Genomic DNA, 21,635 nt, shown 5'->3' with positions numbered 1-21,635 from the left:
ACGAGTGTAAAACATCGTACGTGCTTCTTGGCTATGATTTAAATAAAGTATGGCACTCTGGTGGTAATGATGGCACGTTTTGTTTAGTCTTTTGCAAAGTTTAGTGTAAATGCCGTGGTTTTTATACGAAACAGGTATGCGATTTTTGTTCTTTTATCTCTTGATACTCCCTTACTAACCAACGTGTGTTATGATTTGTAAGAAGACAGATCCAAGTTAGTTAAAGGTTATAAAATGTACTTCTATTACTACAATAGCAGAGTTCGATACTAGATTTAAGGTTCAATATTATGTCTAAGCTAGTAACGTAGGTGTTTCAGTAATAACCTGATTGAATGATGAAAGCTACTTAATATTGGATACTAGAATTAGGTATAAGGTCATTAGTAAGCAGTAAAACGCAATGTATTGTGTAAGGTAATTTATATTTGGTTAGTGAAGATGAAAGTGAAAATGCTACGTACAGGTTCACGTATTTGTAGGACGTGGCTTGCATTGATGTATGGAGAGTGTAGCTTCATAAAAAGAAAGTTCTGCATATATAAAGTTATGTTTAATGCATTTCACTTAAGCGCCTTTATTGCGATGGAATTTATTTATAAAATTTTTGTTACGTAAGTTTTTGTTGCTCCTTGTTATTAGAACAATAATAACTATGCAAGCAAAGAAAAAAAATGTATAAACCAATAAAAATATCTTCGCAACCTACATAAATATTGATAAACGCCGGAAATAGGCCAAAATTATGAGATAACGTCAGTGAAATCGGACGACGAACGTGAACTTTGTGATAAAGATTACTCATATTGAGATACAAGAACTATCTACTGTACAATACTGTACATATGTAGCTAGTCTACTTGGGTAAAATGTCGCGTACCATTTTGGTATCAATTTATATTTATTTGTGTCTGAGCGGTTGTCTGGGCGAGCGGGCGGGGGTGCGACATTGAGTCACGCAGGGTGACGCAGGTTGGGGTGCGCGCCCTGGCACCCCGTGACGTCATCACTCGTGACTCACACCTACCGTTATAGGATTCGACCTCGCTTTGAACGAACCAAATTAGACTGCAAATGAAATATGAAACGTTTTGAAAGGAAGTCGTCAGGTTTTATTGCAATATCACCCCATCCCAGCTTAGTCTCTCGTTGACGAATATAATGCTGTATCATAACGGCAAGGATGACACATTCTTCGATGCAGGTAGATACATAGATAGATATAAGATCTTGCAATTGAAATATCGGCTATTATACTAAATTGACCAGATTTTCTTGTCGCAATACTAGATCATGGTCACAAACAATTCTAAATTAATTCGTGTAGCTTTCTAAAAACCTTCATAAAAATATTCTGAATTATTCATTTACCTACTGGAAATAAAAAAAAAAACTTCAAACTAATAAAAACGTTTGACAGCTTATGAATCAGAAATACGTCATTTAATTTTAACTTGAACTATGTCACCAGTAATTAAGATACTTGAGCACTTACAAATTAGTTTTATAATTTAGCTTAAGGACTTTGTGTTGATAAAATAACCATTTGGTCTGTCGTTTTAAAAGTATTTGTTGTGTACAGAGGTTTATGAACTCTGTATGTATACGTTCAATTCGGCTCACACAGTGAATGTTGTTAGTTAGCAGACCATGAAGATAAATAGCCTGCACGTATTGTACAGACTACAGGCTAAGGTTTTTCGTATTCGAAAGCTGCAGCATGCGTAAATCTAATGACGCAACTCGCATAACATTTTGTCAATTAATACTACCTTTTGGGTATTTGAAGGAAGAAGTTTTTAACAGAAATATCTCTTAAGCTAAACCAACACACCGTCGTAGCTTTTCACCCAGTATATATGCCGTTAACTAATTCGTTTACATATGCATTCAATCTTGATAAATTAAACCAAACCAACAGAGCATAAAACTGGTATTGGAAAGTGTAAGTCAGGAGGGCTCGTTGGCATTTGTCGAATCGATATAAATTATGTCACCTGCAACGGGTGGCATTATGCAAGTCCGCTGCAATTACATAAACTGAGAGGACTTACATGTAATATTGCCTTGGTGTTTCAAAGAACGTTAAACTGCTTAAAGACACAGTAATATTTTTTTGAACACATGTCTATTTATGGCCTTGTTTTTGACTCTAGGAGGCTCGTTAAAAGCCCGTCACGAGCAGTTTTGCTGTGACTTATTATCTTAATCGTCATACTACATACTTTTATAATGACAAGTTTGCATAATCTGTAATCTATGTATTACATATTTTACAGCGTACAATCGTAACTACATAGATAACTGATCCTGCAAAGGATAACGAGATAAATGCTATCTTTAGACAGGTATTTATTTTTCATGAGGGTTGGGCTTATCTTTATGCGTTAGTCGGACGAAAGTAACATTTAAAAAGTGTCGTATGTTCTACACATGTCGTTTTATATATCTATTGCAAACACGGTGTTGCTGGAATTATTATGTTTACAATATGACGCTTATAATTAGATCAGAACAGCTATTGTTTGGTCGAATTATGCCGTCAGATTGCGCAGCCGTTACCGTGTAACATGTTTATAAGATTAAAAACTTAATCACTTATTTGGTTAGTACATGTAGTAAGAATTTGTAAACCATTTTTGATCTTCTTTTGGTGCAGTTTATAAATATTACTAGATACTACCTGAGTGAGTCATGTCGTAAAACACAGAAACTCTAATAATAAAGAGTTATAAGCACTTCGAAAAATCGTTTCTTGTTGTGTTTGTCTACGAAATGTTACGTGGACTATTTATATTTTTTCTGGTTGTCCAACCAACCAGGGAAATGGAAAGCCGGCTACGACATCCATTTCCACATTTCAAATAACTGTAATTCAATAACTAACGTTATTGGTATGCGTTATATTTCCATAATTTGTGTGTCGTCGCGATGAGCTCTTTCTTTAGGATTTTTTTATTTATTTTGATTAGAAAGTTTTGTCTCGTATTTAGTACTTACAATTATCAAAAAAGTTTTAAGAATAAATGCTTTTTCTACTTTAGATTGATCTCTAATCATTAAAATAAGTGTGTAGCGGTAAATTTTTGAAATAAATGTGCATTTTAATTGACGTTCTACTTATTCTAGACTAGGTTGGTGTACTGAAATTTTTGATCTTGTAATGAGGTATTTAGATTAGCACCGAATGTTAATTTGAAGTTTAATTTTTAAGATTAGCCTCCTTATCACAAAGTTGTTTGTTCGAAATTAAAGCAAAACTTTTTAAGTGACTGTATTGCAGTCTTTTATCTTACACTTGTCCACCTACATCATATTGCATGCATAATTAACTTAGGTTTCTTTATAATTAATAAAAGATTGGAGCTCTATAATAAAAGATTTCAAGTAAATACATACTTACCTGCCTGGGTGCATGTCTAAAACAATCCTTTCTAATAACCAGGTGAAGCTGCCTTTCCAATAATGGATATTAATTATAACTTCCAAGATATGTTTATTAGTCTCACACAGAATTGCGACTATAATTATTGAATCGTAATTTATGAATTTACGACTGTATGTATTGACTTGATACGATGGTAAAATGATATTATTAACACGGTTTGATGTATAAATCATTATTTGCAGACAAGTAAATCATTCGTCTGTGATACACTTAATTTGGCGGTCGATTTTGAATAGATAGATATTTTTATTTCATTTTATGTGCGTTTCTTTGCGGTGAGTTAAATAGGTTACTGTATCAATTTATCAAATGTACCGGACCAAAGAGATCATCTTTTGTCTTTTTGAGATCAGTTTGTCTATGTTGGCGTCTAGTCAAGATAAAGCTAAAAGCTCTTGCTTTGAGCTGGTAATAAATAGTCATTGAACAATAATATAGCCGACAGACTTTTTATTGTCAATTTTTGTAATTTGACAGTTGTAATTTGCTCGATTAGTATGACCATTGCACCACTACAACAACATATGGATTGCAAGCTGATTGAATTACAAAAATGTTAGAATTTCATATGTGATTCATTAGCTGCTATATATATTCACTGCAACAACAAGAATGTCATAATTCTTGCGAAATCCACAATCACGTTTCATTAGAAAACTACACGTCTTGATTTATTTGTTGAACAATGAAAATACTTTAAAAGAACACGCCTGAGTGTATTATTGATTTACGTCACGCAATCTTATCTACAACCTGGTGGGCATTGTTGCTTGATTAAGCAACGATGAGTAATGAGTGCTAATCAGTAAAGGACGGGGCCAGGGCGTTCCTCCACTGTGACTCACCGGCCACTCGATCAAACAGATCGCTTCCATCAACCGACGACGTTCGCTTGTTCCGGTATGACTCCGCCGTCCACAGTTCCAATAAACGCTGATGCGCGAGACATAACGGAAGTCGGCATTGTGAAAAATGCATGAGAAAGGTTGCAGAGAGATACTCCCTGCATCAATAAACATGCGTGCGCTCCGCTCCACGTATACGTGTCTTCTACTATTCACACGTCGACAAATGTTATACGAGATAAAATCTCGTAAATCGTTCGCGTTATGCGATACACTTGTCGTGGTGTGTGTGACATTGGCATTCAGGTGAGACGTTCAGATACCTAGAACGCAAGGTCATTTGCCATACCCGTTAGCATTATAATTATATTGTTAACAATAAAATGATTGATACTAACTAGATATTTATGATCATTTTAGTTAATTTGCCGTTATTAAATCGTTGAAGAGAAATCGTTCCAGCCGGTTTTCTCCGAGTACTCCTAAAACTTGCCGACTAGGCATCAATTCTCCAAAATTTATTACTTAAATTCAAAAACTAGATATTTATAAGTTAATTTGACGGAATTGCAAATTCGGAAGTTTCTAATTCATGCAATAATTGATTCAGTTTTTGAGTAACAAATCCGGTTGGGCTATGTCCGCTAGACTTTGTTTATAGTGTGTAGCTATGACAATATTTGGTTATCGCGTGAAGCGACGTGCCAATTACCGAGTATTGATGGCGTCGGCCGGTGGTCGGTGTGCCGCTCTACACGAGCACCGTGACAGGTTCAGTGACACGCCAGCCTCGACTGCCAAATATGACACATATGTGAATTGCTAATGCTCTCAAATGAAATTACTGCAATCCATACGACGCGACGCCTTGTCAGCTAATTTGAAACTTTTTATTCACCGCCTTAAAATGTTACTTATTAGAGACAGGTAGACATATACCTAGAAAATAACATTACCTTCTAAACATAAAATATATAGGTAGGTAGGTATGTCTAAATTGCATTTATGTCCTAGATATTGTTTTTGACATCGTAGCTTCGGTAACAAACTCGAACAACAATGTCAACATGTGTTTTCGTTATTTAGAATAGCCCTTCCTGCCGTAGTTGGTATACGTTATAAAGTCCTGTACTTATACGGTGAATTGATACATATCAATATTCAAATATGAATTTGAATCGTAGTAATTAGCCAAGGTAGCCGGTGAGTACATGTGTCGGTAACCGCGCCGAGTGTGCTCCGCATACTGATGACTGTCATCATGGTCTGAACGTTGCGTGTGCGCATTCCTGCGCCAGGCGCCGCCCACCAACCGCCTTTTCAAACCACGATCATGAGGTACCACTCGCGTCCATGTGATTCTAGATAATTTGTCACTTACTACAAGACCGGGACTGTTTATTGAAGTTCCTAGACACACTTGTACTAATGCTAAGAACTTGTTTGTTAAATGTCTTACGAAGTACTGGAAGTGGACTGGTTCTATTTGAATGCTAAAATTAACAACTTGTTACTTACTAATGCATTTTTAGTAATGAAAATAATTAAGCATTTTCATCTGCGCACTGAATAACCAAGGATCTTTTCAGCTCTTCTTATATTGATCATTTTTGCGGGTGCAACACGCAAGCCAACACGTTGACATTAACTTGATCCATATTGTTTCTTCATATTTACTTCAATTTTCGTGTGGCTAGTGTTCAAACGGCTCTTAACCCTTTCACAAATAAAACTAAATGAATTGTTACATCTTGAGTCATGTAAAGGGTGCCTACTATAGTCGCCTGTTGTATTACCAAAGTAAAGCACAAAACATGTTCTTACAATGATCGTCACCAACTTATTCTACTTATGAAGCTTTAAATTACTCAGAGCACGAAATCAGAATATCAGTAACAATTTGTAAGGTAATTGCATATGGTGCTGTATTGAGTGTGCCATTTTGCGCTAAACCTTCGTAAGAGGTATCCGAGTTGTCACAGATCCAGTTCTCCCACGTTCAATTGAGGTACTCGCGCACCGCCGTGGTTCACCACCAGGGTTAACGAACTGACCCCCCACAAAACAACCATTGTCATTTTTTTGTACTTGGCATTATTTTTACGACACACTTATCATATCTATACTTACTTGCTAACTGTATATAGTGTATATTGAGAATGATAATGATTTGATAAAGTACACAATCAATGATTTTACATTATCACCGGCCAAGTTCATGGATGTCGAATATGATAGCGTTTTAATTAAATACGTCTTTAATTCAAATTGATCTATTCACAACTGACGTACAATCATTATGGAGGTAAAATGCACATGACAGGCTAATACAACGGTACAGTTGTTTGTCCAGTGTGTAGTTAAGTTTTGCCTTTGTCATGCTCTTTCTACCTATATTACTTTCAATACGTAAGATTAGATGCCGTTACCATAAGATTTTTGCCGTAAAACCGGCTCAGTATCAATAACCTACAATATTCACTTTTATGGTGCTGTCAAACAAGTAACCTACTATACTAGAATCAATATTTATAAATATTAGTAATTGCGTAATAATTGCTTACAGTAGCAACTAGCAGCTAGCAGTCGCAGTACCAACTTATATCTTTCTACATAAACAAGGCTTGAAATAATTACTTTAATGTTCCTGCTGAACCAAAGGCCAGTGATGTTTGATGACTTCATAATATTTCAATCTTATTAAGCGAACTTCTCGAAGATTATCAACCAGGCGGAACTTATCGGACAGGAAATATAATGTCTATGTGGGTTTACAGAATAGCACAAAGGCGTAACAGTCGATTGACTAATTTAACTGATCGCAAAGTAGCTATTAATGAAAGGATTTCATTAACATTTCCTTTATGGCATTGAGTATAGACAACATGTCATAGCTTACAAGAAATGTGTTACGATGTTGAACGTTAATTTTATGTGATACTTACATTAATTTATATCCATTAAGTGGACTACTACGTCTAAAGCAATGTACAATACGTTGATCTTCGTCTATTATATTTCATATTGTCCCACTTGGCTTTTATTAATCCATCAACTATTCAACTCTCTTTATAGAGCAAGATTCTTAACTGTCTCCGCTCCCCGTTAATGTTTTAGAACTTTTTTGAATATGAATGTTTGCGAGTTTGCGACACAGAGTCATGTCTAAAAATATTCTATTCACATTTCATATTATGCGTGGTACAAAACACTCGTTGCAGTCGAGTAGTGTTGCCACGCGTTTAATTAATGCTATTAGACGACCAAATATTATCACGTCCGTTATTTGAATGTAACTATTTTATTGATGTTGATATTATAATGTTTCACAAGCTGTAATGAATGATTAATGTCGTGTGCAGGCATGTTTAAATTATAGATGTGCAGAGAAAGAGAGAGAAAACAGTGTCGTTGCACTCATTGTCTCGTCACGGGGAGTCAAGGGCGAATAGGAAGCGCAATCGCGTGCGCATCAACACGCGATCACTACGTTATACTCCTGACCTCTCTTGATCACCCTCGGTGGGAACAAGAAGACCTTTGATCAATATTTATGTTCTTAGGTTCTTATTTGTCCAAAGTCGAAACAATAACATTTTTCTTCCTTTAAAGTCTGAAATCTAAGTAAATGTTAGCCAATGAATACGTTTGAGTAATCAATTTAAAGTTATTTACGATACATTATGATGTGCATTTAAAAGCAACTTAGTTATCGTCTATACTTGCCTGCTTCCCGCTGGGGTGACCTCCTATCGGCACTCGTTTCCTCCGGCTTTTAATAATGATTATGTACTCCATTGTACTCATGTAACAATATTGCGAAGTATTGTTGTAACTATAGTATTAATTGGTAAAGTGTAGGCATTTACTTATTCACTCAATATTTATATAACGTCATTCCTAACATCATTGTTTTCTTTGTTCACAGGATCAGTATGATAACTTAGCCGCCCATACACATAAAGGAATTGATTTTTTAGACAAATACGGAAACTTCGTAAAAGAGAGATGTGCTATCGAATTAGAATATGCAACAAAACTCAGGTAAATATTCAGTTTTATTACAATAATTTAGCGTTATCACACAGACAGAGGTTTCGACATATCAATATAAATATTAAATTATGTTGGGAAAGTAAAAAAATTGCGAATATTGTTTTAAATGTTGTTATGTATGCATTTGGTGCAACATTTAATGTATGATGACATTATGTTTTATAATTTAACGATTAGCATAATTTGAATCTTGAATGCTTGATTACCGCCAGGTTAAATCATTCTGAATGTTGCTGTGACATTTGAAAGCGACTTAATATTTTAAATGTTAACTACACTATTTATGGGATGACTTTCATAATATACGACTGAGTATCTACATAATTTACTAAGAACATGATTGACTAAAATGCGTCTGTTTGCAGGAGGCTTGTCAAAAACTATCAACCAAAAAGAAAAGAAGAAGATGAATATCAGTAAGTAACACATAACTAAGTAAACTTTAGCTATGAAAATCTCAACATTAAAAATCATTGATGGATATTGCAATTAAGGCAGATACCTACATCAATTTCCAATCGGTAATAAAAATAAATTATATAATTATATACACCGTGTTCCTAATAAAAAAATTGTTGCCAAGCCCTTGATTGTCTGTTCGAGAAAAGAAAGCGCCATTCAGCAAAATTCATTAACGGCAGAATCCAGTTTGACGTGTGATAACATAATAATGTTCTCAAAAATCTATGAGAATAAGATCACTAAAAAAGAAATTATGCGGGTCGAAGGCTTTATTTATTGCTGTGCCGAAATTTTAATTTTGATGTCAGCCGGTCCGGTTGGTATAGAGGCGATCTTGCGAATTTTGATTTTCTTCTCAAAAATTTCTATTGCCTAGATTCCTAACAGAAATATTTAGAACGGAAAACCATAATAACTGCGCTAATGTAGGTTGACTTGTCTCTCGTAATGTTTGATTAAGATAGAAAATATTGTGAAACTGGATTTAACGTGCTATTGAAAAAAAATGCTGGTAGGTAATTTTTATTTTAGAGGATAATGTAAATATAGACTGGCTAATCCCTTGTTAGTGAGTAAGTGCATACTGAGTAGGCGTGCAGTATAACAGTGGTTTTTCCATCGTAGTGCTGTGATACATTTACTTAAGTAGGTTCTTGTAGCTTCAAGGTTGTTCGTCGACTCATAATACATGTAAACAGAACCGGATCACTGGACTAGATTAAGGGATTGCGTATGATAACTAGTATACAAACGATGAATAAGCAGCCAGTAGGCGTGTGAGAAACGAATCACGTATTTTCTACTTTAATTGCAGGTATACGCCTTGTAAAGCATTTAAGCAATTACTTCAAGAGTTGAACGATTTCGCGGGGCAACGCGAAGTGGTGGCAGAAAATCTACAGTCAAATGTAGTCCGGGAGTTGCATCTACTCGCCAAAGAGTTGCGAGAAGAAAGAAAGGTACTTCTGATACTATTTAGAATTTTAGACTGTATTGTGCGGTGTTACAAATAAATGCACGGGGTTTTTTTTACAATTAAATATGGTAACACTACTTACTTTATTATAAAAAAAAACTATGATTCAAAACAGGAAAACTTGATGTCCTCATTTGTGTTTTTTTCCTTCTACTCTTAATTTATCTAATGCAATAACAATTGTTATTTTTATTCGAGTTTGAACGATAAACCGCACTAGGTTTATGTAGCTTCTAATATCATTCCCCATACTTAGCCAAAATATCGAACCGCCATTATGGTTTGTTATGGCCCATACGGCCATACCTTAAACACATTCTAAAAATAACCGTGACATCGAGTCGCGTTTAATTCGAAATCGAACATTAACGGGTCGAATAACTCTAAACCGTTTCCATTCTGTGAAATATCGTAATTGTAATGTTTTATTTACAGCAACATTTGAACGAAGGTGCGAAACAAATGGGAGTACTACACTCATCTATAGGTTCGCTAGATCGAGCGAGGAGAGCGTACGAACGAGCTGCCAGGGAGTCAGAGCGAGCTCTCGAGACCTTCCAAAAGGCAGACGCCGACCTTAATCTGAGGTGATTATCTAATAGAGCACTCCGATAATGTCTTGACCGACTTGACCCACTAACTATACCAGCATTACCAGCTGATTAAACACTGTTTAAATTGTACTAAACGATTTAAGCAATCGTATTAATCTGTGTGTTTAGTTATTCCAATGTTATTTTGCATTGATATTTTAAATTGTTTTGCGTCTTAGCAGTGTATCATGTGACGCAAATTGGCTAGAATAAAACCTACTATTGACCTCGTACACAATGGCTTGGCAGACGCTCAGTTCTGAGTAGCTAGACAATAAGTTTTAGTGCACCATATAGGGTTGAGTACATTCCTATGTATCTTGTACTAGACACAAGTAGTTCACTGGTTGGAATTATAGATAGTTTTGTAAACTTTAAAGCATAGCATATACAGAGACTGAGAAGACTAATTAATATTGATAGCAAAATCTGCCTTATTGCGCGGTCGGTATTGTATCGAACTGCCGATCATAAGGTCTTCTGATCTATTCTCGATTCGGGCAAAGTGCTGATGGTCTTTTCTACTTTATTTTACAATATTTTTCAAAAGTAGTCCGGAGTCTGATAACGTGCCCAGTAAGTGGCAATAAGCTCGCGATGTATTACATGGGGCTAATATTTGTAATAGTGAAAAGTATATTTTATACACTTCTTCTTACATCTTCGGGTATAACAGACGTGATATTATACATTATCTATATGAAAAAGTATCAATATATATGATCCCGTAACTGTTGCGGTCAGATATTGGTTGGCAGGATACTCTATACTCGGTAATCCAGGAAGGATTATTCTTGTACATACGTTGTTTTGCACTCTCGGTTAAGAATAGATCGTCCCCTTATCTGACTGCCGTGACTCATGCAACAAGATTATGTACGATTCGTTATCAGTAACGTTCGTTGTAAACATTATCCTGTTACCGATAAATGTGTTGTTTCATCAAATTATCTACAATATACAACTACTATTATTGTTATATGTATTACAATTAATCGTTATGCAGTGATCGTTATTAATATGATAATGATGTTTGTAAATGTTTATCTATTATTGATAAACTACCGGTACACTTGTCTAATAGTAATTGTCAGTTTAGCATACGATTAGCCTTTAGCGGACTCGGCAGATGTGTCCTCACCGATCGCAGATATTTTTGGGACAACTTTAGTAATAATCTTTATCACATTGCAGACAATATACACATAACATAAAATAATTAAATGCCAAAGTCTTACTGTATACTACTGAGAACTTAAACCAGTTTTGTAATTTATCTTTAACAGGAAAAATCAACCTTTGTTGTAAAAAAACATGAATTAAGAAGGGATTTTTATCTAACATCATTAATATTTGTTATTGCAGTCGAGCGGAGGTGGAGAAACAGAAAGCGAACATGAAACTGCGGAGTCAAGCGTGCGAAGATGCGAAGCAGGAGTATATGGACCAGCTGCGGAAGACGAACGAAGCGCAGCGGCAGCACTATGAGCAACGACTGCCGCATGTCTTCAAACAGTTACAGGTAATTATAAAACAAGTATTCTTTTAGATTTATGTACCATCCGACTGATATTATAAATGAGAAAGGTTGTGAGGATGTATGTATGTTTGTATGCTTGTTACTCATTAAAAAATCTACAGAATGAATTTATGTAACATTTGACACCCATTTAGAAAAACCTAGTTTTAACATTTAGGATATTTAAAAATTTATATTGTCCCTTCACGGGCACATGACCAATGTCACGTTTGTGGAATGTTGTTAGTGCTAATTCTACGTATATTACTAATACAAATAATTGATTGGTGTTTAAAGCAAAATAATGTGTATCCACTTCAACATTTTTCACAATTTTCGATTGTTCACAATTAGTTTTATGTTTATACGAGTATGCGAGTGACTCACACAGACCTGCATAATCAATTATTGATATGTTTCATTATTAAACAAGGAAATAAACACAATTTATTATACCAAAATGTAAATGGTAAACACAGTCATAATGAAAACAATATTTCAAACTAACGAAAGGAAATTTTAAACTAGTATGTTGTAACAAATTAGTTTAGACTGATTCCGCAACATACATCGTTATACTAAAAATAAAGAAGAAATGGATCCCAACCGGAGACCCCACTAATAAATTCCGTGCCTAATGATTTACTGTCACGAGTGATAATGTGCTGTATTAAAATTAGACACATGCAGCGGTTTCTTAACAATTTATCACATTTATTTTTTCAATATTACCAACTAATTTGTCTTCCCATTCACACATGTTAGTCCGAGTTAATTGAATATTATTTATTGCGGATTAACGTAATTTCATAGGCACCGTTCAAATAACAAGATGTCCGGTTATGTTGTAATGTTCTATGAATTCATGTTTGTTACTTTCTCCCGTGTGATGTGAACGTGAGTCATTCCTTGGGTTGAGAGAATTCGGGTGAATGTTGTGCGGAATAGTGCAACAACCACTTTGTATAGTGCAGTCTGGCGAGACGCCAACTGGGTCAAACGGGAGAGCCGTGTATAAAAACAACTTCACACTATTTTTGTACAATATTATTTTTATTCCTTTGTTTTCCTGCCTTTTAACAATAAATGGTACATTATTTACAGGATTTAGATGAAAAACGAATAAAGAATATAAAGAACTTTATGATAAGTTCTGTGGACGTGGAAAGGAAGGTGTTTCCGATTATAATGAAGTGTCTTGACGGTATGGAGCAAGCTGCAAATAGTATTAATGAAAAAGAGGTAAGATATTTTCCTGTTATTTCGTTAATTATATTCGTTAATGAATGTACGAGAGTATAAACCTATACTAAAATATAAGACTCAGTTGCTTGACCTGAGTAGGTATCACGATGATTTTCCTTCCTCGATATAATTTTAGTTGCGTCAAAACCAAAGTATTCGAAAGGATAGGCTATAAGGATATTCTTTTAATAATGGGTTTGTACACCTGTGTAGTGGTTTATGTATATTATGTACCTGCCACGTGTAGTAGCGAATATAAGTTGTATACGGCATGTATTCTAAGTTTACATAACATACAACAGGTCGTGTATGACGTGATAACTCAATGCTCTCGAGGCTTGCAAACGATTAATTACGCCAATTGCATGTTCAATGCTATGTAATACTCCTATGAAACTAATACAAAAGTCTAGACTAATGAAACTAAACATTTGAGTACTTCATTAGGTTAAAACTTCTGTGACCTGGGTACTAGGGCACAGGTGTGTACAATACTTGCTACGGATCTTTACATCATTACATAGGCAGATAATCCTTTGGCGTTGTCCGCATTTAAGGGCTTCCGCTGGACAGTGGGCGTTAAATCCGGTGATAAGCCAAAAATCGCATTTTACTGGATTATAACACGCAACCAAGGTCCACATCTTTATATGTAAAAAACGAGAAATCAATAACATTACTACACGTATGCTTCCAGGACACAAAATTAGTAATAGACAGGTATAAATCAGGCTTCGTGCCTCCCGAGGACTTCCAATTCGAGACAGCAACAGGCGGTGACACCACAGACTCGGCGAACACCCACCACCACACACACAACCACCTCACGGCGGCTCGAGGCACCGTCTCAGGGAACAAGATCAAGAAGCGAGGGGGCCTACTGTCCATATTCAGCTCCAACAAGGTGAGACAAACATATATGAACTCAGTACGTATAACAAGGATGAAATATGTTTGTTGGGGATTTATGTTTATCGATATCTAACTAAAAAGGAAATCAAATAAGGTATTATGTAGTTAGTTCTCTATGTTCTTTCAAGACAGCATTATCTCGATAACGGTTTGCCTATTTATACATTACATCTTATATGTGTAATAAAAAAAAATATCGCAGATGTGCGACATAATGCTGGCTTTAAGTAGTTAAGATTATTATTGTTTTAATATCCAGTTCATTGTTCTCGAACATATTGTACGTCTATTTTATTTTAAAGCATACATAAGGTTATGGGGCTGTGCTTGAACAAATGTTATGGGCTTCGTATCAGCTTGTCATGAAATTTTAAATTATTATCCGAGTACATGCATGGAATAGTCCTTTATTATATTTACTTTATTGTACGATACGATTCGACGTTATATAATTTATTTGTATTACATTTGTTCATATTTACACAACTGGTTTATAGTCATGAATGTAATCAAATCAGTCGCAAGGGAAGCACGATGACTAAAGGCCAGTTGTTTTATATTTGTATGTGTAAATTGGAGGTACTAATTTATTTTTATCTTTCAATTCCTGTTCGATCCCTACCTAACATGGGTTCAAAATAACAACCAATTGATATTATTGGCTGTCGGCGGCCGGTGGCTTGTCGTGTGGAAAAAGTAAGTCGTCCCGCGGTGGTGGGAAAGTCATTTACGCATGACTCATGACTCACAGCTTCTGTTCCTTATACAATATACAACATTACCAACCGATTAATAATAACTCTGTCTCATAATAATGTTTGTTTAAAAACCTTTTATGTTCTATTTTTATACTTTTTGTTTTAAACTTTATTTAATGACTCAAGATTGTTGCAATCTTGTTTAAAAACCTGCTGAAGTTTTTCTAACTTTTTTTCGTTATTGACTTTTAACTTTGAATAATTTTAATCGTTTAATAACTGTAACTAATAACTCAATGTGTAAACAATAACGTTACTTTGAAATATTTGAACAAACTAACATCAGTATCATTGTTTTACTCACAAACATTGATTTACTGTGTTCAATATAAATACCTATCGCTAACGTGTTTAAATATTATTGTAAACTATTAATTGAAGAGACAGTTCGAAGATAAAACACTTAAAAACATCATTAAAATCTACTATTCGCACTTCAGCGTAATCTTAGGCAATAAGGCTGCCACTTTCATTATAATACCTACTCATAAATAATACCAAACATTTGAATTATCTATAGTACTGTACAACTGCTTGTGTACGCAAATGATTGAACGCTTTGATAGGCGTAAAAGTGTTTGCAAACACCTTTTAAAATCAGATAATAAATTACTGATAGTGTGAAGGAGGCAGCCTTATTGCTACTGAAACATTGTTTGTTGTATATCTTGCTCGGTGGGGTAAGGGATGGAAAAAGACAACAGATCTTGTCACATTAGATCGCTAAAGAGAAAATGCATTATCCATCTATATACAAGTGGTTATAGATTAAGTTTATATTCAAAATGTTGGTTGTGTTTTGCATTAATTTCAAAGTTTCGATAGATCTTTTCACTCACTTTTCGTGAACACAAAGCTATCCACGTTTTTATATTATGTTGCGAACTATCGCTTGGTGAACCCGGCGACCTATTCTGTGTTTATTCCCTATGTTAATGTTGTTTGTTTGCCTTCCGTCTCGCGCGCGGCTAACGCTTTGGCTACAGAAGATTGTCGAGGCGTGCAACTCGATCAAGGTCAGTTCTGCGTGACGCATTCGGTTCCTGTGTGCTTGAGGGTGTTTATTGGTCGCTTTATATCGTGTTGTTTGGTTATTTTATTGTCTGATTGAATGTTTGTTGATCGGGACAGTGAATATGGTGTAATCATGGTTTTATGAACTGTTGCTACAGTTACATCCACTGTTAGGCAGAACGTAAACCAGCGAATGCGCGGCGAAGATTAGTTTTTTATAACCCTATACTGTCCCACTCAATGCTTGGCAAGGGTCTCCTCCCGAACGTGACAGGTCTTGAGTCCACCACGCTGGCCAAGTACGGGTTGCGGACTTAAACTTCTCACCCTTCGCCCCGCCTCCGCTGGTTTGTTCGGCCTTAGGCTCTTCGACGATTGACTGAGACTCCGACAGTGTAAGTCGTGTCTTGTGATAAGACCAGACTAACTATCACATAATAAACAAATATACCTAGTCGTAGTAAATTGTCATGAAATATAAGTGCATCCCGTATATTTGTTATTTCCTTTGCTATACCATGTTACAAAGTATTGCTGTATCCGTTGTTGAATTGTTGTCGTATTTAGAGGGTTAGTATACGGTTTTAATGAGTGATGCATGATTGGATTTGTCTGTTTTAGTAAATTTTTATATTTACTAAAATCTTGTATTTTTTCCATAGCAGAACAAAAAATTAGGTCTGGGTTTTGATTGAATAGTGTAAACACTCGAACCGGACTTTGATTTGATAATGAAACTTTTGAACCGAGTTGACTTAGAAACTACATAAACCTAAATCACAATCAATATTGAATGTTTAATTCATATTATATTTTAAACACATACTTAAAATGTCATTCAGCGCCATCGAGTGATAATTCTGACCTTTCCTTCCTTTTATGTTTAACTAGCTTTTACCCGCGCCTTCGTCAGCCACCTGAATTTTCCCATGAAAATGCGTCATTCTCCCGGGGTAAAAAGTAGCCTGTCCTTTCTCGGGTATCAAAATATCCCCATAAATTTCATGCAAATTGGTTCAGCAGTTGTGGCTTGGCAGCAGGCGTGATTGAGTAACAGACAGACAGACAGACAGAGTTACTTTCGTATTTATAATATTAGTATGGATTTAATTATTATTAACATGGCATCGTGGGTACGAAAAAAAAGAATAATAATTACTGTACCACTGCTTAGCAAAAGTCTCCTCCCAGTTCATAAAATTAGAAATGTGTTACGACTAAGAAAGTGAATTTATAATATGTAAAGAGATTTGACTGGATTCGGTCATGTTGATAGCAGCTCTTATAAGGTTTTGTTCGTTGACGGTATAAGTGAGACCAATAAACGTTCTCCAGTACATAGTTCGTGGTGGTGATTGGTTTCGTACAGCTTCGTCTAACTACCATGCTTGCACGGCTTTCATTGTTTTCAGCGCACTCTCGCAACGTTGGTTTATTTTGTGACTAAGTATATGTTATATGTATTATATAAAATATTGTGTTTTTAGTTGTCTTGTTGTTTTTACAAGGTTTCATTATAGTTGGTTGATGCTGGATGATTGCTACATTATCAAATTCTGGATAGAAATATCTATTGTAGTAAAAAATGTTTTTACCGAATAAATTATATTGTTATTTGCCTGTGGATGTGTATGAAGAAATCTTAAGCGTAAAGTAGTTAGTGTAGATCGTAGCTTATGAAAACAAAATAAAATGCCAGTTTTACGAGAACAGGGTGGTTGTAGGTGGGAAGTTACAAGGCGATATAGCAATTGTCGCATGTGAAACAATATTAAGGATATCGTATATTCAGCAATATATGATCTGACCAGATAACTTTATTCTAAAATAGCTTTGAATATTTTATCACATAAAGTTATCTGGCGTCGAAAAAATCGTCCCTAAAATTAGATAGAAGAGTTGACATGGTGTGCGGGTTTTAGAAATCAGTTTGAGGTGTGTGGATCACAGTTTGCACCGAAACCTTTGAAATAGAGCCTGTGAATAACTCTGTCGGTTTGTGTTACAGAATAACATGTCTACGGATGGAAAGGAGGATTATTCAGACTTGCCACCGAACCAGAAGAAAAAGAAACTACAAGCAAAGGTCATGGAACTCAGTAAACAGGTCAGTATTTGTCTACATTATTTGTTATTGTTGATAATCTATGGTAGTTTCCAAGTTAATATGTCCCAAAGAGATTTGTCTTGGTTTACGAACTGCTATCATCATATTTTACGTGTTTTCCTCAAAATACGAAGATACTTCATTCAAAACATACTGATACTATAAAACGACCAATAATGAGTTGTTAGAATGAAGGGTTCCGAAATATACAAGCCATGTGAATAAAACTGTTCTACGATAAGCAATTATGTAGCTGTTTTTTTTTTTGGTAATAACTCACTCCTAGATAGTTGAATAATTTTAATTGATTTTAGCAAACGATCGATTAACCCATTACTTTAGTAAAAACTTTGTCGATTAATATTTACGATCGTTCCAAACATGTGGCCGCACCCTTATAGAAAATAGTTAGTAAATAAATTAATAATTTGAATAACATTTATGGCGTTGATGTCATAGCGGGCGGAAACAATGCATACAATGAGCTTTGTGTGCATAATATTCAAACGCTAATGTTTATTTAGATGAGCTGTTGATACATGCAATTTTCCTGTTGGCATTTGGTATTCTCAATGAAGAATAACAATAGTATGTCTGTCAATAAATTAGACAATTAGTAAATTTCAAATTACTTGCTATCGTACGCCGGAAAACGTCTAACATGTTAATTGATTAATATTTTGTAATATGTGTACGAAAACATATGATATCAAATTTTTATAAATTACTTAACGATTCGTTCTAAAATGGAACCGGTTTGAAACGGACTTACGAATTTCACTTGAGAGTATTATTAAATATTTGTTTTTATAGGTGGCTCAGGAGCAAGCCGCTATGGAAGGACTGATGAAAATGAAAGGAGTTTACGAAACAAGTCCCGCGCTCGGAGACCCAATGACTGTGGAAGGTAATTTGTGGTTTTTAACTCGAGGAAAATATTTTTATCCATCGGAAAGTCCCGTCCCTATGTGGAACGTTCGATTTACCTACTAACATCGACATGCAACTATCTATAACATTCTGAGTAATAAAAAAATATAGTTTTATTGAATTATGTTCACTTCGAACTGCGTAGAAATGTTTGTTTATTAGCTTGTGTTATTATTACATGGCGGGTAGATACATTCTAAGGTACATTCAGAATTTTAGAAGTTGATTGAAGAATGTAAATGCCATTTGCAAATCTCTATTAACTAAGTAACAATTTTGAGGTGATGGCAAGAAATAACGAGGCCTATTATAGTTATATATTGAACTATTAATAAAGCTTAAATAATTGCTCGCAGGTCAGTTGAACGAGTGCTGCGACAAGCTAAAGAAGTTGCGCGCACAGTTGAACAAGTTCGAAGAGTTGCTGGCGGAGGCCAACAGTCAAGTGGGAGCGCCGCCGGTACATACCACAGCCAGGACTAATGGACAACCGCCTCCGGGACATACACAGGCCACCAGGTACGTGTATTATTATTGCTATTTCGACTATTTTTCAAATTTTTTATGTAATGTTGGTGTTGATTCAAATGATGCTTAGGCCTATCTCTACATTTATAATGCCTTGACTAGCTTTGTCGTTCGTGACTATTGAGTGGATCTTGCACTGTAAGTAATAAAAAAAACATACAGTCGAATTGAGATCCTCCTCCTTTATTGAAGTCGGTTAATAAAATACTGTTTAAAAATGATTGATCGCGTCGAACTGAATGGATATCAGATTAAGAGCTATTCGAATTGTTAAAGTTTAATCGCAGTATTACGATTGACCTCGCTATTACTATCGCTATCATACTTAACCTAAACAATATCATACTTAACCTAAACAATTGTTCCGCAGCATCGGATCTAACAGCGAATCTCTATCGCGCTCTGCGTCGGAGTCGTCAGTGAGCACGGGCACGGGCACGGGCGGGGCGGGGGCGCGCGCCGCGGGCGGCAGTCCCGAGTCGGGGCTCGGCGGGGAGCTCGCCGCCGCGCACCACGACCACGCCAACGGACACGACCACGACCCCGACAATGACCACGATAATGACCACGAATCTGACTTTGATTACTACTACTGCGAGCCTGATTTGCAACCCGTAGGATACTGCAAGGCTCTGTATGCGTTTGAAGGTGAGTTTACTCACATACCCATTAGACAGTGGCGTAACTACAGGGTGGCAAGTCGGCAAAATGCCACGGGCCCCCAACCGGAATGGGGCCCCGATCAGAGGAGAATCCCCACTCCCAATTTTTTATTTATCATACATTTAAGTTTTTCATATTGGAGGGAAGGCGCCCATCCAATGAATTTGCCACGGGCCTCGAACGGTATAGTTACGCCACTGCCATTAGATGTATAAATATAAAATAAACTTTATTAATATGGAATGTTACTTTAACTTCGGAATGTTTAACGTAAGAAAAATAATAACAAGAGGTGTCAATATTCGTAGGAATCGGTAGCGGTTCCACGATGAAGATGGAGTGCGGCGAGCGGCTGCTGGTGCTGGAGACGGACGCGGGCGACGGCTGGACGCGTGTGCGGCGCCAGCTCACGCGGGAGGAGGGCTTCGTGCCCACCACGTACATTGCCACCACGCTTTACGCAGACGCCAACGCCCACTAGCTGGTACTTACACATAATCACGTTCACAAATGTTCACTGTGGTGTGTTGTATCAACTCTTTTATGCCTGCAACGTGCTGTGTTCTCTTGCAGGTGCGAGGCCCGTGGAGGCTCGCGGCGGCGAGCTGACGGTGCGGGAAGGGCGCGTGGAGTGCGGAGACGCGCACGGGCGCTTACATTAAAACGTTTCGTGGCCTATATATATAGTAACAAGTATTTTTGCTATAATTTATCGTATCGAAAATGTTCGCATTATTTTTTTATCGTGCTCTTTCTATTCCGATTGTTGTCCTGGCGGAGGCCGTCGATGAACAAAAGAGGAAACATTCCATGATCTTATTTATTGTGTATATTGTTGGTTATATGGCATACATATTTTCATGTATGAAGTATACCGTCATAGAGTAATGTTTAATTGTAATGTGGTGTAACTCATCTAGATCTTCATTGTGCCAGCTGTTTACGTAATAAGTTTATATTTCGTACTTATGATAGTTGTAATCTTGCTTTTATGTTATTTGCCATTGAGTATTTTGAAATTATAGCAAAAATAGATAGATGTAGGTGTTATAAAGATGTGTAAAATATGTAAACTTAGAGTTAAATGAAAGCTATCGACATTATTATGATTATGAATAACATGTAATATGGATTCCTGTGTCAACTATCACACGCGATGTATTGTATAATACTTACTCTAATTGAATTTTATTTAGGATATTATCTAATAAAGCTAGCTAAAAGTCACGATTAGCCAATGTTATTTTCTGAATATACGCTGTTTGCGGGAACGTATATAGTTCATGTATTTATATTTAGGTGAGATGATGTATGAGAGTGAAGCATACAATTTTTCTACAGATATAAAATTATGCGACAATTATTTGCATCTTTGATTTCTTTCCCTTACACTTATTCACCCATACATACTTTCAAAGCCTACACAGGTTAAAAATTATTAGGATAACATTATGTTCACGATGAGACATCAGGAAATTACACGAAAGACATGATTCAGAGAATATTACCGCTTAATTAATTAAATATTAATGAATCAGTAATACCTTTTTTACATCGGATCATTTAAATTTGAGAAACA

General features: G+C 35.9%; 1 protein-coding gene across 4 annotated transcripts in view; it reads left to right on the top strand.

Annotated features, from left to right (window-relative positions):
* Window positions 1-20,769, top strand: part of Cip4 (formin-binding protein 1-like Cip4) — a 36,044-nt gene extending 15,275 nt beyond the window's left edge. The window contains exons 2-15 of one of the 4 annotated variants that reach the window (XM_076130725.1): window positions 8,222-8,337; window positions 8,715-8,765; window positions 9,626-9,770; window positions 10,223-10,374; window positions 11,746-11,902; window positions 13,004-13,141; window positions 13,842-14,048; window positions 15,804-15,830; window positions 17,837-17,935; window positions 18,749-18,842; window positions 19,222-19,384; window positions 19,764-20,041; window positions 20,365-20,540; window positions 20,630-20,769. In XM_076130725.1, coding sequence (XP_075986840.1) covers window positions 8,222-8,337; window positions 8,715-8,765; window positions 9,626-9,770; window positions 10,223-10,374; window positions 11,746-11,902; window positions 13,004-13,141; window positions 13,842-14,048; window positions 15,804-15,830; window positions 17,837-17,935; window positions 18,749-18,842; window positions 19,222-19,384; window positions 19,764-20,041; window positions 20,365-20,537 — 1,800 coding nt within the window. In that variant the 3' untranslated portion in view covers window positions 20,538-20,540; window positions 20,630-20,769. Of the gene's footprint in view, window positions 1-8,221; window positions 8,338-8,714; window positions 8,766-9,625; window positions 9,771-10,222; window positions 10,375-11,745; window positions 11,903-13,003; window positions 13,142-13,841; window positions 14,049-15,800; window positions 15,831-17,836; window positions 17,936-18,748; window positions 18,843-19,221; window positions 19,385-19,763; window positions 20,042-20,364; window positions 20,541-20,629 lie in introns of all 4 variants that reach the window. The other 3 variants (XM_076130717.1, XM_076130742.1, XM_076130733.1) reach the window with 3 other exon arrangements.
* The last annotated feature ends 866 nt before the right edge of the window (window positions 20,770-21,635 follow it).

The sequence above is a fragment of the Anticarsia gemmatalis genome, chromosome 2 (assembly GCF_050436995.1).
Source record: "Anticarsia gemmatalis isolate Benzon Research Colony breed Stoneville strain chromosome 2, ilAntGemm2 primary, whole genome shotgun sequence".
Taxonomy (NCBI): Eukaryota; Metazoa; Arthropoda; class Insecta; order Lepidoptera; family Erebidae; genus Anticarsia; species Anticarsia gemmatalis.
Note: the sequence above shows the minus strand (reverse complement) of the source record. Positions and strands in the feature narration are given on the sequence as shown.